At 38.7% G+C, this 13,992-nt stretch overlaps 1 protein-coding gene across 1 annotated transcript in view; it reads right to left on the bottom strand.

Annotated features, from left to right (window-relative positions):
- Positions 1-13,992, bottom strand: part of PKHD1 (PKHD1 ciliary IPT domain containing fibrocystin/polyductin) — a 578,800-nt gene that overhangs the window by 346,782 nt on the left and 218,026 nt on the right. Inside the window, exons 40-44 of the mRNA XM_006170441.3 lie at positions 13,938-13,992; positions 10,748-10,939; positions 6,144-6,269; positions 2,138-2,194; positions 1,532-1,662 (exon numbers count right to left, since the gene is read on the bottom strand). The exon at positions 13,938-13,992 is cut by the window's right edge and continues 97 nt beyond it. Of these exons, the coding sequence (XP_006170503.1) occupies positions 1,532-1,662; positions 2,138-2,194; positions 6,144-6,269; positions 10,748-10,939; positions 13,938-13,992 (561 nt within the window). The remainder of the gene's footprint in view (positions 1-1,531; positions 1,663-2,137; positions 2,195-6,143; positions 6,270-10,747; positions 10,940-13,937) is intronic.

Here is a 13,992-nt window from a genome sequence, read left to right as displayed (position 1 = left end):
ATCTGTGTGACCAGTTTAACCTAAAACCTTATTCCCAAATTACATGTATTAGATTTTTTCTCAATTTTATGCAGTGGCTAGAAGAGGAAGAAGGTAAATAAATGGAAATGAAAGGCATCTGAGGGAAAGCAAACAGCTAGTGTGGACTCAATTTTTCTGCTGCTCACTGGGTATTGTACTAGAGATATCTTGTAAAGACTGAGGCAACCCCTGGCTTTTCAGTTGGCCTTCTTGTTCTCTGCACCTACAGCCAGCTCTACTCTACTCTACTTTTGCCTGCTGGCCAGTGGCCAGGACACCTGTCCAGGAAAAATGTGCTAACCAACGAGGCAAAGGCAGTCCAGCCTCATGCAGGAGGATGAGCTGGGCAATCCTGAGCACGTACTTTCCTCCGGGCACTTCAGTGTAGCCAAGATTATGCTACCCAAGAAAGTTCACAGAAACAGTTTTTTAGGACCCAAAGCTTGCTGGCATAGCTTTGTGACAAACCCTGTAGCGACCGAAAAATTAAATACAGCTCCCATTGTCCTCAGGCTATGGTTTGGTTTCCTACAGTCCCTGCAGTTCTGCCTTCTTTCCTCACTGGCGTATTTGCCGCCCCCATTAGGCACCTAAAATGGTGTGTAAATGCTGTGCTTGGAACAAACGTAATTAAGAGTCTAAGGAGGGTTGAAGAGATAACTATGACTTTTATTAGGGGTTACTCAGCTGAAGGTAATTAAAAACAGATGATCAGCAAGAAAAAAGCTCATTCTCTAAGCTCCTCCGAAATTTGGCATAATTGTCATGACACAGTAGATGCTCAGAAGAGTGTCCTGGAAGAGTAAGGTCCTTAACTTCTTCCGTAGATGGTGCATGGAATAAAACAATAGGAAAAAAGGAAGCTAAATAGCTTTTCACTGCGCTGATGCAATTTCACTTACAGATCTATAGTTAAGCTGTACTCAGAAAAAGTAATTATATAAGTATTTGGACAGAAATCTACCAAGAGAAAGTAGTGTTAAGTTGTACTACATTATGGGATAAAAAACAAACAAACAAATAAACAAACAAACAAAGCAAGGTTGTCAAAGTGTACTTAATATTCCTGGAATCTGACATGACTGCATACACCTCACAACTCAGTTTTGAACACTCTTAAAGTGCAACACTATGGCCACATAAACATAATAAGATAGTGAAGGTATAATAAGTGATTGGTGTTTTAGTCAAGAGAGACAAAAATAAGCACCCACAGTGGATAATTCAGGGAGATACTTTAAGTTTGCATTCTTTAAATGACCAGAAAATGATCAACATCTACTTGTTTGGTTTCATATAGATATTGCTTCATAGAACATTTATAGGAATTCTGAGAAAAATGAGTACATTTATCCTAAGCGAATTCAAAATCATAAATTGCTTTCTTGATATAAATGTGCACCAAGTAAACATTCCAAATCATATTACTGATAGAGCCACTTTAACAGACTTTGGGAATGAACTTTATGCCCTCTCATTCTGACCTTCCTGGTGAAGCTGAAGATCTTACCTCCAGAACATTGGTGGGACTGCGGATATAGATACCAGATGGTGTCAGCATTTCAGGACTGGAGAGCCCCTCGGCACCAGACACACCGATGATCACATTGTTCCTTATTAGATTCCCCTGTTCTGACCAGTCTAATTTAAAAAAAGATAAATCAAACCAGTGGATTCACAAACATAATTAAAATTTATACAGTTCAACACTCTTGATTCTACTAATACCACATCAGAGTTCACATATGCATTTTATATGTATATATATATATATATATATATATACACATACATGTGTGTATATGTATATATATACACACACATATATACATATATATACGTGTGTGTGTGTGTGTGTGTATGTGTATACAATTAGTATGAGGGGACATCAAAAGTGTGGAAAATGAAACTAAAGTATGAGTTTACTTTGATGCAACAAAATTTTTACATCCATGCATAAGGTTTCCATAATATGCACTTCCCATGAACTTTTTGAAGACCCCACATATACTCAGTAAATTTAATACATCTAGCATTATACCATCAAGCATATCTATAAAGTATATGACAACTTTAAATAGACTATAAAGGATTTAACATCAATGTACATATTTACCGTTTTCTCTTCCAGTAATAACCTCCCAAGTGATATTTCTTATCTCCGTGTATGTCCCTGAGAACAAAAAGATCAAGTTGCTTCAGCACATTTTATGCTGCTCACAAAAACAAGGAACACTGCAACGCGACTTCTTTTGGGTCTGGGTTGTTCTGATTTTGTTTTTATCCATGAGCCAGACAAAGAAATACAGATTATGTGGACTTTTTAGTGCAAGAGTATCATAGATCAGAAGTTTGAATAAAAGAAAGAGAAATAGATCCATTTTACTTCTTAGAAGGAGTCTAAGTAACTCCAGGTCCAGTGCTACACATCCTGTGTCAGCTTTAGTCCATCTCTGACTGTTCGAATTGGCCAGGAGCTCTCTACATGCTCCCCACTTCCCCTGGAAAATCTGTAATGTCTTGGAAGAACAGACTGGATAGTACACCCAAACCACTGAGACTGGAATAGAAGAGAACAAAGTGGCAGGCACTGGGCATGGAACATAGAGAGATAGAGAGAGAGGACTGCATCAGAAATGTCATAAGGAACAGACCACAGACTCCTCTTGCAAGGTCTTTAGGTTTCTGGACTTCTCTGTCATATCTTGGTTTGGGGTCTGCAAACTTGTTATACATGAGATCGAGGACTTTATCTATACTGCACTGCTATGGTTTGAATGTGTTCCCCTCAAAATTCATGTACTGAAATCTGGCGAGCCATTTTAACAGTGTTGAGAGGGAGAGGGCTAAATCTGATTATAGTATTGAAAGGCAGGGTCTTTGGGTGGTAATAGGGATTAGATGAGGTCATCAGGTGGGATCCAATGGCTGAATCACAGTGGGTTTATAAAGAGAGCGAGTGAGACAGAGGGTTTATAAAGAGAGGGAGTGAGACAGAGCTGTGACCCAGACATGCCCGCTTTCATTCTGTCTCACCATGTGAGGCTCTGCACCAGCTCAGAATTCTGCAGAGTTCCCACAACAAGATCCTCACCAGATGCAGTCCCTTGACTTTAAACCTCAAAAACCATAAGCTGAATAAACCTCTACTCTTCATTATTCACCCAGACTAAGTATTCATTTATTAAGAAATAGAGAGTAAACTAAAACATGTTCTAATGAACAAATATTTTAATTCCCTCATTTGTAATACATTAGATGTCAAGAGCTGAGCCTATAATTCACAATGTCCAAGCACTTAAGGCTAAATTCCTCTTTTTTTTTTTTTTTTGAGAGGTTTTCACTATAGGGCGCGTGCGCTCGCCAGACAGACAGAGAGACAGAAAACGAGAAATCACCCCCCAGGGGAGATGGCCATGCCGCAATCCGTTCTCCTCCATTCTCCTCTTGGGATCTTGGGCACGTACACACATGCGCCTGGCGTGAGTTTAAAGCCACCGAGTTTTGGTCGCAAACCACGGTCGACTACGTGGGAGTCCAGCGACATAGCCATTATGCTAACTGCTGGTCCCAAGGCTAAATTCCTCTTCTAGGTTTTCTGCCTTACCTAACTAACCCCTATTCCATATTATTTTTTTTCTGTAAAAAAAATATATAATTAGGTTATATTCCTGAATTTCTTCACAAGCTTTTACTTTTATCCTTGCACAGACAAAAGTAAGAATAAACAAGGACAATGCTGCATCTGCTAGTTTGACTTCCTTGTGGCTGTCTTTTTCTAGTCAAAAGATTTTTCTGAGCCTAATCACCTCAAATGTCCTTAGTTCTTTGCCTTAGTTGGACAGTGTTTTAAAGCAAGTCTCTATAACCCATATTTTCTAACTAAATGGTTTCCCCTTCAGAATCTAGCTTTTATCTCAACAGATTGTTCTAAATGAAACATCTACTTCCCCACTGATGATATCACAGAGTTAATTTAAATATAAAACATTATTTAACAAATGCAGTTATTACTTTCGATGAAAATTTCTGATCTGCTTTTTTGTTCTGATACAGAGAACTTTTTCATTTATGTGTTCATTTCCTTCAACAAATAGAACTACAATGTACTATTAATGTATTAAGTGCCAAAGAAACAGTGATTTCATAAAATCTACTGATAAAAAGACATTAATCAGATGATCAGAAATATGGCATGTAGTTTTAAATCAAGAAGTACTTGGGGTAAACAGTATTGCAGTGGTACAATGTGATGCTCTGTGAGGCTAGCCTGAAACAGTATTGCAGTGGTACAATGTGATGCTCCGTGAGGCTAGTCTGCCTACATGAGAAGGTTCCAGGTTCACATCCAGAAACCTCCCTGAATGCACTGAGCATACATGCACCCATGGGTCTGACTGAGTCTGGGGATGGATCAGAACATGAAGGTCCTGTTACTCTCTCTCTCTCTCTCTGTCTCTGACTCTGTCTCTCCTTCTCTTTCTCTCAGAAGAAATATAACTAAATTAAAAAAAAAAAAAGTGCTGGGCCAGCAGGTGGTATGGAGGCTAAGGAAGCCGACTTCACAGTTTGAGTCCCATATCTGGAGGCTTGAAAGTCATGTGGAGCACACGTGCATATGTGCCAAAAGAATCACAAGAGGAGAATAGAGAAGGGACTGCAGCATGGCCATCCCCCTGATCTCTCTCTCTCTCTCTGTCGCTCTCTCTCTCTCTCTTTCTCCCTCTCTCCAATGAGTGCACATGCCCTATAGCAAAAATAAAAAGAAGTGCTGATTGGTACTTAAGGAGTTTCAACAAGGGACTTGAATTGGGAGTTTAGGGGAAAGGATCATGCCAAGGAAGGCGAGTGATATGAAGAAAGGGAAATTTACAAAAACCCAGAAATTATTTCTACTGTATTCACTTTTTTTGGAATATGAAAGATAAACACTATACACTCCCATTCAATATATATTGAACATCTGCACTCTAGGGCAGAAATCGAAAGATTTGAAGGGACCAGCAGGTGCAATAGTGGATAAGGTGCTGGACCCCCACATGGTTGAACATGCATTGAGTTGCAGACCCAGCATCTTGAGATTCATATTGGGTGTATGTGCATGTGTACCCAAAATCCAGGGAGGAGAATGAATAAGAAGGGATTGTGGCATGACCATCTCCCTGGGAGGTGATTTCTGTCTTTCTGGCAAGCAAATGAATGCTATAGCAAAAATCTCTAAAAAAAAAAAAAAAGAAGAAGAAGAAAGAAAAAAAGATTTGAAGATGTGATAGTAGAGAGGAGACAAGTATAGACACCAGACAGTATAGGAAGGCATGGACAGTAGGGAGGTAAGTGGGAGGGGCTCAGGAAGAAAGCATTTAACAGACACAAGAATATAAGGTTCTTTGTGTAAAACAACATATATGGCAATATCCTTGATTATCACACACTGCATGCATACTTTAATAACCATATTGTATGCCATAAAGATATACAGAATTAAATGTAAGTAAGAAATCATGAAATAAAATAAAATTGGAAATGAAAGGGGACAAAAATCACCAAATGGATCTTTTAAGCCATGTGAAAAGTATTCTAAGTACAATAAGGAACTCTTGGAAGGTTCTAAAAAGAGGGATGATATGTTGTGAAATAATATTTTTAAGAATAACGTTGAGTTTTGAAAGAATAAACTTTAGGAGAAAAAAATGTATACAAGTGACCAGTTAGAAAATTACAAAACATGGACTTCAGAAAATCAAAGGAGCTGTTAACTAAATTCAAGATTTGTAAATTATTGGCCAATATTGAAGTTTGATGATATGTGAAACTATACAGACATATTTGTGTGAAATATACATTAATGTGAAAAATTGCTGGCAGTAAACTGTAAAAACCTTTTGTTTAGGTGTTTATTAAGCTAAATTGAATCTTTAAAAGATGTTTCCTATTGAGAAGGTTTAATAAGATAATCAATGGTGACTAAATTCAAATTTAGAATTTTTACCATGCTCTAATTCTAACAATGAAAAGGCAAGAGTTTTTATAAATTGGAAATCAAAATATTGGGAGGATTCCTTGTGAAAAACTGTATGTCTTATTAAAAAAATGTAAAAATTAAACAAGTTTATTTCACTTACCTACCAGAAGTGCATGGCCTAAAATATTATAGAACACATTACTGTCCACCTTCAGGCCTAAGGTCCTACACATGCTGAGGCCTCTACTAAAGGAGTTCCACACTGTGCAGTCCTGTACGTAAGAACCTGAATAAGAAAGAGTAAAACAAAAATTAGAAATGGTTTTCAAAGACTTCCACAATTCCACCCTCTCCATAGCTAAAACCATTCTCCTGCACAATATCAAAACTTAGGCAATAAGGAGTTGGAAATAGAAATCAAATCAAGAAAATGGGCAACTCACACTAATGGGCCTCAAAAGTACATAGGATGAGGGACTAGCCAGCGGCACAGTTGTAACACAATGCTCTGCAATGCTGGACCCATATGAGAAGGTCCTGGGTTTGTATCCTGAGGCCTCACTTCACATGTCAGGCACACACCTGATAAACCAATGATTCAGGCTGGCAGAGGCTAGTGGTGGACTGTGACATAGACACCCTGTTAGAGGTCCCTTCTTTCTCTCTTTCTCTTCCTCTGATATAGAAAATGAATAAATAAACAACAATCAAATATAAACAGGGTGAACTCTAAGGATTAAGTGTTAGAAAACTATCCGAGAAAGAGAAAATATGGTCAAATCACAAATAAACACAAGTACAAAGTCACAAAAAATTCCACAAGGCTATCCAGATTTCTTTCTTTTTTTCCTTTTTTTCTTTCTTTTTTTTTTTGGGGGGGGGGTGGTTTGCTATAGGTTGTAAATCTGATTGCTTCATTTTGATTATTTTTTTCTGATCTTCTAATTTATTAAATACTTCTTTAATGGTCTTTAATTCCTTGTTAAGTCCAACATTCTTAATTATTTTTCCAACTCTAAAATTTCCAGTTATCACAACTCTCAATCTTCTTTTTTTTTTTTTTTTCTTTTCTTTTTGGAGTAAACATTAGTTCTTTAAAGTCTCTGCTAACTTCGGCCTCCTGAGTCCATGTGCATCTATTCTGAAGTCTGTTCTTTCTAGTTTTAATTCATACTGGTATGTTGTCCTTTATGCCTGACTACCTTTGATTATTTCTATGTATTATGCTTCTACTTTGTAGAAGTAATATGAAGCAGAAAGATAATTCTTTCTTTTTTTCCTTTTTTTCTTTCTTTTTTTTTTGGGGGGGGGGTTTGCTATAGGGCACATGCACTCGCCAGAAAGACAGAGAGAGACAGAGAGACAAAAAGCAAAACTCACCCCCCAGGGGGGATGGCCATACCACAATCCCTTCTCTTCCATTCTCCTCTTGGGATGTTGGGCATGCACGCACACACGCCCAGCTTGAGTTTAAGCCACCAGGTCCAGGACGTGAACCGCAGTCAACTACATGGCAGTCCAGTGACATAGCCATTATGCCAACTGCTGGTTCCGCTATCCAGATTTCTACCTGGCCACTGTCATTGGTATCAACTCGCATTTCAATATGGCAGACAAGAAGTTAGGACAATGTATGGAGAACTGCTTATATCCCAGTCTTGATCTTTGAAAACTGTAGTCAGTATTTCTTGAGCTGTGATATTTATAGCCATGTATTATGATATATTTATATTAATGTTTATAACTTGCCAGGCAATAATATTTTTGATTCAGGATAGCTAGGGATTCTTATTCCAAATTGTAAGCAAAGCTGAAAATTAAATGGGGGATCATGTCTCTCACATCTAAATGTGGTAGGCTCATGAAGCTAAAGTAGAAGAATCCTTTACTATATTAAAAGGACATTTGGGAAAATCATTACACTGACTCAATAAGCATAGTCTATGACCCCAAAACAGATTACATGTCCATGGTTTATCAATAAATAAATACATACAGATTATCTCAACTATTTGTTTTAGGAATTGGACTTTATGCTAGAGATAAAAAGATGAACAAAATCAAGTAAACTCTTCAGATTGAGGGAGAAAACTGACATTAAAATAATAAAAACTTATCATTTGAATAATTAAGTTATAAGCCCTGACAAGGGTGTTTTGTATTATTTCTGAGTAGTAAGAGAGATATAATATAGATACCAAATATTTTGTATGCTGGAAAATTTACTTTGATTTATAGAATAAATTCACTTTTAAAATTGGAACTGCCAGGCCCAGCAGGTGGCATGGTGGTTGAGGTGCTGAATGTCCACATAGCTGATTGTGGTTCAAGTTTCAGACCTAGCAGCTTGAAAATTATGCTGGGCACATGTACATGCATGCTCAAAATCCTGACAGGAGAATAGAGAAAAAGGAAATGCAACATAGCCATATCCCTTGGGGGTGATTTCTCATCTTCCCTCTCCCTTATCTCTATCTCTCTATGATGAGCACACACACCCTACAGCAAAAACCTAAAAAAAAATTTAAAAAATAAACTGGGACTATCTAGAGGCAGCAGATGGCATGATGGTTAAGGCAGCTGGATTCCACATGCCTCACTGAGTCTTGGATCCAGCAGCTTGAAATCTACACCAGGCATGTATGCATGCATACTCAAAATCCCGAGAGGAAAATGGAGGAGAAGGGATTGTTGGGGGGGTGGGGTGTTACTTCTCTCTTTCTTTCTTTCTCTTTCTGTCTCTCTTTGGTTAGCTCACACACCCTAAATTAAATTAAATAAATAAATAAAATAAAAATTGCAACTATGCCGAAAATCCTCACTAAAATATTACCAAAGCTATTGTGCCTCCACATTCCCTAAATCTCAGCTCCCCTACTGCCAGGTACCTCGTTGTACTCATCAAGGCTCTACCCCAATAAATTAATCCAATTATAATTCCCTCTGTAGAAAATTCTGCTTGCTACACACTTTTTCTGAGTCTGAATTTCCACCACAGTGTCACTCCATCAGAATATGCCTGCCCATTCCAGCAATCAAGTAGCACTAATGAGTTTATATAGCTGTTATGGGAGTTTAGGGATTAGAAAATCTTTTAAAGTAATGTCAAAAGAGCCCAGTACCCTCTAAGGCTATAGACTGGGGACAATTGAAAACTCAGGGCATGAGGATCTTTGGGGTATGAAATAGTGAAATATCCTTTGGCAAACATGCCAGAAATTTCTAACCTCTGGGTTAACATGTCATCTTCTCTCAGGAAACATATTTGCATTTTGAAAGAGACTTAACAGAGAATGATATATTAACTGATTGTATTTTTTTAAAAAAACTTGTTTAAAGTACTAAACCCGTTTTCAAACAAAATCCAATGTTCTGTTTTTGTTTTGTTTTGTTTTTTAATAGATAAAAATGCAGCTACTCCAGCCCATGCAGAGGTGGGGAAGTAGATTAAGTAAATTTTGAGCAAGGGAGGGTTTTGATTAAATTTGGTTCATAACTTGTATAGGACTGCTACCTTTTTTATTGGAGCTGGCCCCCATGACAAACATTCAACATTATAAGCAGCAGGAGAAAAAAGAACCAGAGAGAAGAGCACAAAGATGCTAATCGGCCCAATGTACTATGGAAGGGGCCATGTTAGGAGCCATCCCCTAAATAAATATAAATACATGTGAAGAGATTTAGGAAGTTAGGATACATAGACATTCAATAAATGATTTGAGATGACACAAATGTTAGGTTTTTTTTACTAAGCTTCTGCCCCCAGTGACCTCAGAGATTACTTTGTCTTGACCTGTTGAAATCCTCCTCGCAGCTCCTCTGGCCCTCCTGCACAACAAAGTATGCCCTGGTATCCTTTGTCGTGCACCAACCTCTGACATCCCCAGAGTGCCACCCCTTTAAACAAAGCCAAAGTGCTGGAAGTGTTGAGGGATGGGAAGGACCATGCAGAAATGGAGCTGCTGTCTGCACTGCTGAGCGCCTTCCCACATGCTGTGATTCTCCCTACTGCAGCTATTGGCGTTGGGTTTTAGGCCTGAGTGCTACAACATCTCTCTGCTTCGGTGTCCGAGCCATTATCGTTTCATGTAGTCCTGTTCTTTTTTCCCATCCTGGTCTTGTTTTTCACCTAGCTGTTCTCACCTGGGCTTGAAGTTTTCTGAGCCCTTCCTGAATCTTCAGCTCTGGCCAAAATCTGCACATCTGTCTATGCCATGTTCCCAGGAAAAGCACCTGGGTCCCAGCCCATTCTCCCGTTTGTTTAGGCGGAAGAGTTCTCTGAGTTAGGGCACCTTCACAAAAAGTACTCTCTGCTGTGCTTGAACTCCCATAGTTCAGTTGATTATTTGCCCCTATTTGATTTCGGTTTGTCTGCAGTCACAAAGCTAGTGAACAGCAGAGGCAGGATTCATAACATGGGATTGTGTGGTTCACACCACTGTACTGAGCTTACAGTGACGTCCCTCAGAGTATATTCCATGGACTTCTTGTTCCAGAATCATAAGGTTTCTATGTTTAAAACTCAGACCCCTAGTCCCACCTTAGGCCAGCATTTGTCAGGACAAAGTCAAATCTTAATAAGCTCTCCAAGTGATTTCTTTAGGCATACTAATGTTTGAGAACCAGTGATGTAAAATATAAACAATTATCCAACTCTGAATTCCTCAAATCCCACATATGACTCCTCATGGTTTATCAAATATAGTGCCTTGAACACAGGAGAAGAAAAAAAAATGTGAAGTCATAGGTCTGGCCCCCCCTTACCTTTCATAGCTCCCACCAGAGTTAGTGAGCTCAGATGCTTTTGGTAGGCCTGCCCCAAGTCTCGGAACTGCACTCCCTTCAACTGGACCTGGCTCTGCTCTTCTGCAAAAGACTGAATGATGACTCTGGCTCCCATATCCCTGGAGCCCAGCACCTTCTCACTCTTGGAACACAAGCAATGTTGCAGATTACCTGAAATACAGAATGAAGTTCAGAGGACCTAAAGAATGTAGAACATTGGGACCAGCAGTTAGCGTAATTGCTATGTCTCTGGACTCCTGCGTAGTCGACCATGATTCGCGTCCCGGACCCGGTGGCTTAAAACTCATGCCAGGCACGTGTGCATGCATGCCCAAGATCCCGAGAGGAGAATGGAGGAAGAGAAGGGATTGCAGCATGGCCATCCCCCCTGGGGGGTGATTTTTCACTTTATGTCTCTCTGTCTCTCTCTGTTTCTCTGTCTCTGTCCGTCTGGTGAGCACACGCACCCTGTAGCAAAAAATCATCTCAAAAAAAAAAAAATGTAGAACATGCTTCTAGACAAATCTCCTAGTTGTAAAGATGCTTAAACCATAAAGTACAAACCATTAACTGTTTATTTCATTTAATAATCCTATCTCCCTTTGACTTTGATTCTCCTCTGTGTATTATTAATTAAAAGATCCAATAACTAGGACAATATGTTGCCTTCACTCTATTATATCCAGAGACCCCCAAATCAATCACCTTAATTACTGTCACAAAGGAGCAGACTATATAACCCACAAAACCAACCTAAATAGATGCTTATTTTAATCCAAAAGATCCCCTGCAGGGAATGTGTAATAAAATGACCTTCTCATGGTTGATAATTGTTGGAAAGAAATGTGAGCACTGAATGTAATTACGGCACTTTTTAGTTTAGCTTTTTTTTTTTTTAAGAAGAGATTTTTGCTATACAGTACATGTGCTTGCTGGAGAGATAGAGAAAGACAGAGAGAGAGAGAGAAAATGAGAAATCACATTCTACAGGGATGGCCATGCCACAATCCCTTCTACTACATTCTCTTCTTATGATTTTGGGCATGAATGTTCACGTGTCCAATGTGAGTTTCAAGCCACCAGAGCCAGAACCAAACTATGGTCAGCCATGTTGGAATCTACTGCCTTAACAACTATGCCACCTGCTGGCCCCAGCACTTTTCACTCTCAAACTGTCCAGTGAGCTTTCTCTTTTACTGTGTTGTTTTATATTTGGGGACTTAGCAATGGCAAAAATCTTCAGAGAAGTAACTAATCAGTCCCTGTACCAATGCTTCCTTCTTCAGCTGTGCTGCCAGTAAACTATGACAAATGTTGACAGCAACATAGCAAACCAAACACACACAACTATTATTGCCCTGAAGCATTGAGGTTTCAGGATCCAGGATGCTTTCTGTTGACACATGGCATTTGGTGGTGTGAACTAACTCCAGAATGGGGAAGAAATAATCTTTTGAATTGCTGTGTTAATGAAACAAGGAAGTGCCAATAATATAAAACAATGTATCATTCTACAGCAAATATCAGGGTCTAGTCATTTGCTAACACCCACATAATGAATATGAGAGGTATTATAAATGAAGTATTTTATATTTGTATACTTTATCACGATTTTGATTGTTTATATTGGTGATCCATAACAGTTTTGAATAACCAAGACTTTTCTCATTAGATTTAGCTATTTGTTCTCAATTTTAGCCTACACAAAGAAAGGGTAAGTGACTTATTTTGAGAATATTATAGCTACATTTAAGATTTGCAATAAAATCAAGGATGTTTCCCATTAGTAGTTAACAGATTTAAATGGCTCAAAAATAGAAGCACGTTCTCACTAGTACTATGATTAATTGCAATGTTTTGCAAAACAAGATCTGAGAATACCTAGATGAGGATAATCAAGAGAGTTTGAGTATAATACAGATCCTAATTTGGCAAAATTGTTATATTTGGTAGTGAACTGATTTTAACCCAATGTTATGCAAACAGAATGACACATTTGTGAATAGATGAGTTTAGTGAAAGGGGGTGAGTTTAAGATCTTTCTCCACTACTAAAAATTCCCCACACCCAACCACATTGCAACAGTACACCCAAATGTATCTATTGTATACGTAGATACAACTTAAATCTTTTTAAAAATAATCATTATTTATTATTATTACTATTATTTTTTAATTTACTATAGGTCATGTGCACCCATTAGAGAGAGAGAGAAAGTGAGAAAGCAAGCATCCAGGTCTGGGTCTCAAACCATAGTCAGCCATGTAGGGGTCCAACACCTTAACCACCATACCACCTACTGACCCCACAACTCAGATCTTTAACTCCAGCCTTGACATTTCTTCCAGGCTCTGGACATACCAGACATCCCTATTCAGTTGCCAGCCTAGCATCTCTGTTCCAACATGTACAAAATTAACTCATGATCACCACCTCCCACCCTGAAACCTGCCCCTCTTCCCATCTCAGTGAATAGCCTCATCATCCATCCAGAGCTCATGCCTGGAAGTCATCCTTGACACTCACACCACCCTGGACCAAAGTTGACAAATGATGTCTTCACAACATATGAAAGCCTCATAATCTACAGTCTGGGAAGCCAAAACATAACCTACTAAACTAACCATCCCTGAAATAGATGTTTAATAGGCACATCAGTGTGATTCAGTGCCTGCTATTCTACTTGAAGATAAATGGACTTTTTCCACCACTTACCGAAAGTACTTGGTAGTTCACTCAGAGAACAGACCCCAAAAGAGGAGGGAGTTCTACAAATCTAATCAACGAGAACATGACGCTTGAGCCCATGACCCTGATATTACCGTTTTCTTAAGAATCTTAGCAGAGGCCAGGAATCAGTGATAGCACTTCATTTTAACATCTTACACAGAAATGTCATTTAACTGTCCAGGTTTAATTATTGAACACAGCCCCCTCTCCCCCAAGAAAATGTTAATGTGTTAATTCTTATCTCTTTCACAAGGTTGTTGGGTACGGGGCAATGAAATGACAATTTATCAAGATCATTCTGAAAACTATAGAATAAAATGGACATGCAAAGGTTAAGGGGGTATTTTATTTTAAAAGAGGTCAACCATAGCAATGCTAGATATTGTTGACAATAAGGACATTCTTTTTCACTGGACTGTCAAAAAAAATATGTCTCTACCTTCTGAGACATTGACCTCCTGGCAAGAAGCAAGGAACTTCATCCTCTCATCAGT

This window comes from Tupaia chinensis, unplaced genomic scaffold (genome assembly GCF_000334495.1).
Source record: "Tupaia chinensis unplaced genomic scaffold, TupChi_1.0 Scaffold148470_1, whole genome shotgun sequence".
Taxonomy (NCBI): domain Eukaryota; kingdom Metazoa; phylum Chordata; class Mammalia; order Scandentia; family Tupaiidae; genus Tupaia; species Tupaia belangeri.
Note: the sequence above shows the minus strand (reverse complement) of the source record. Positions and strands in the feature narration are given on the sequence as shown.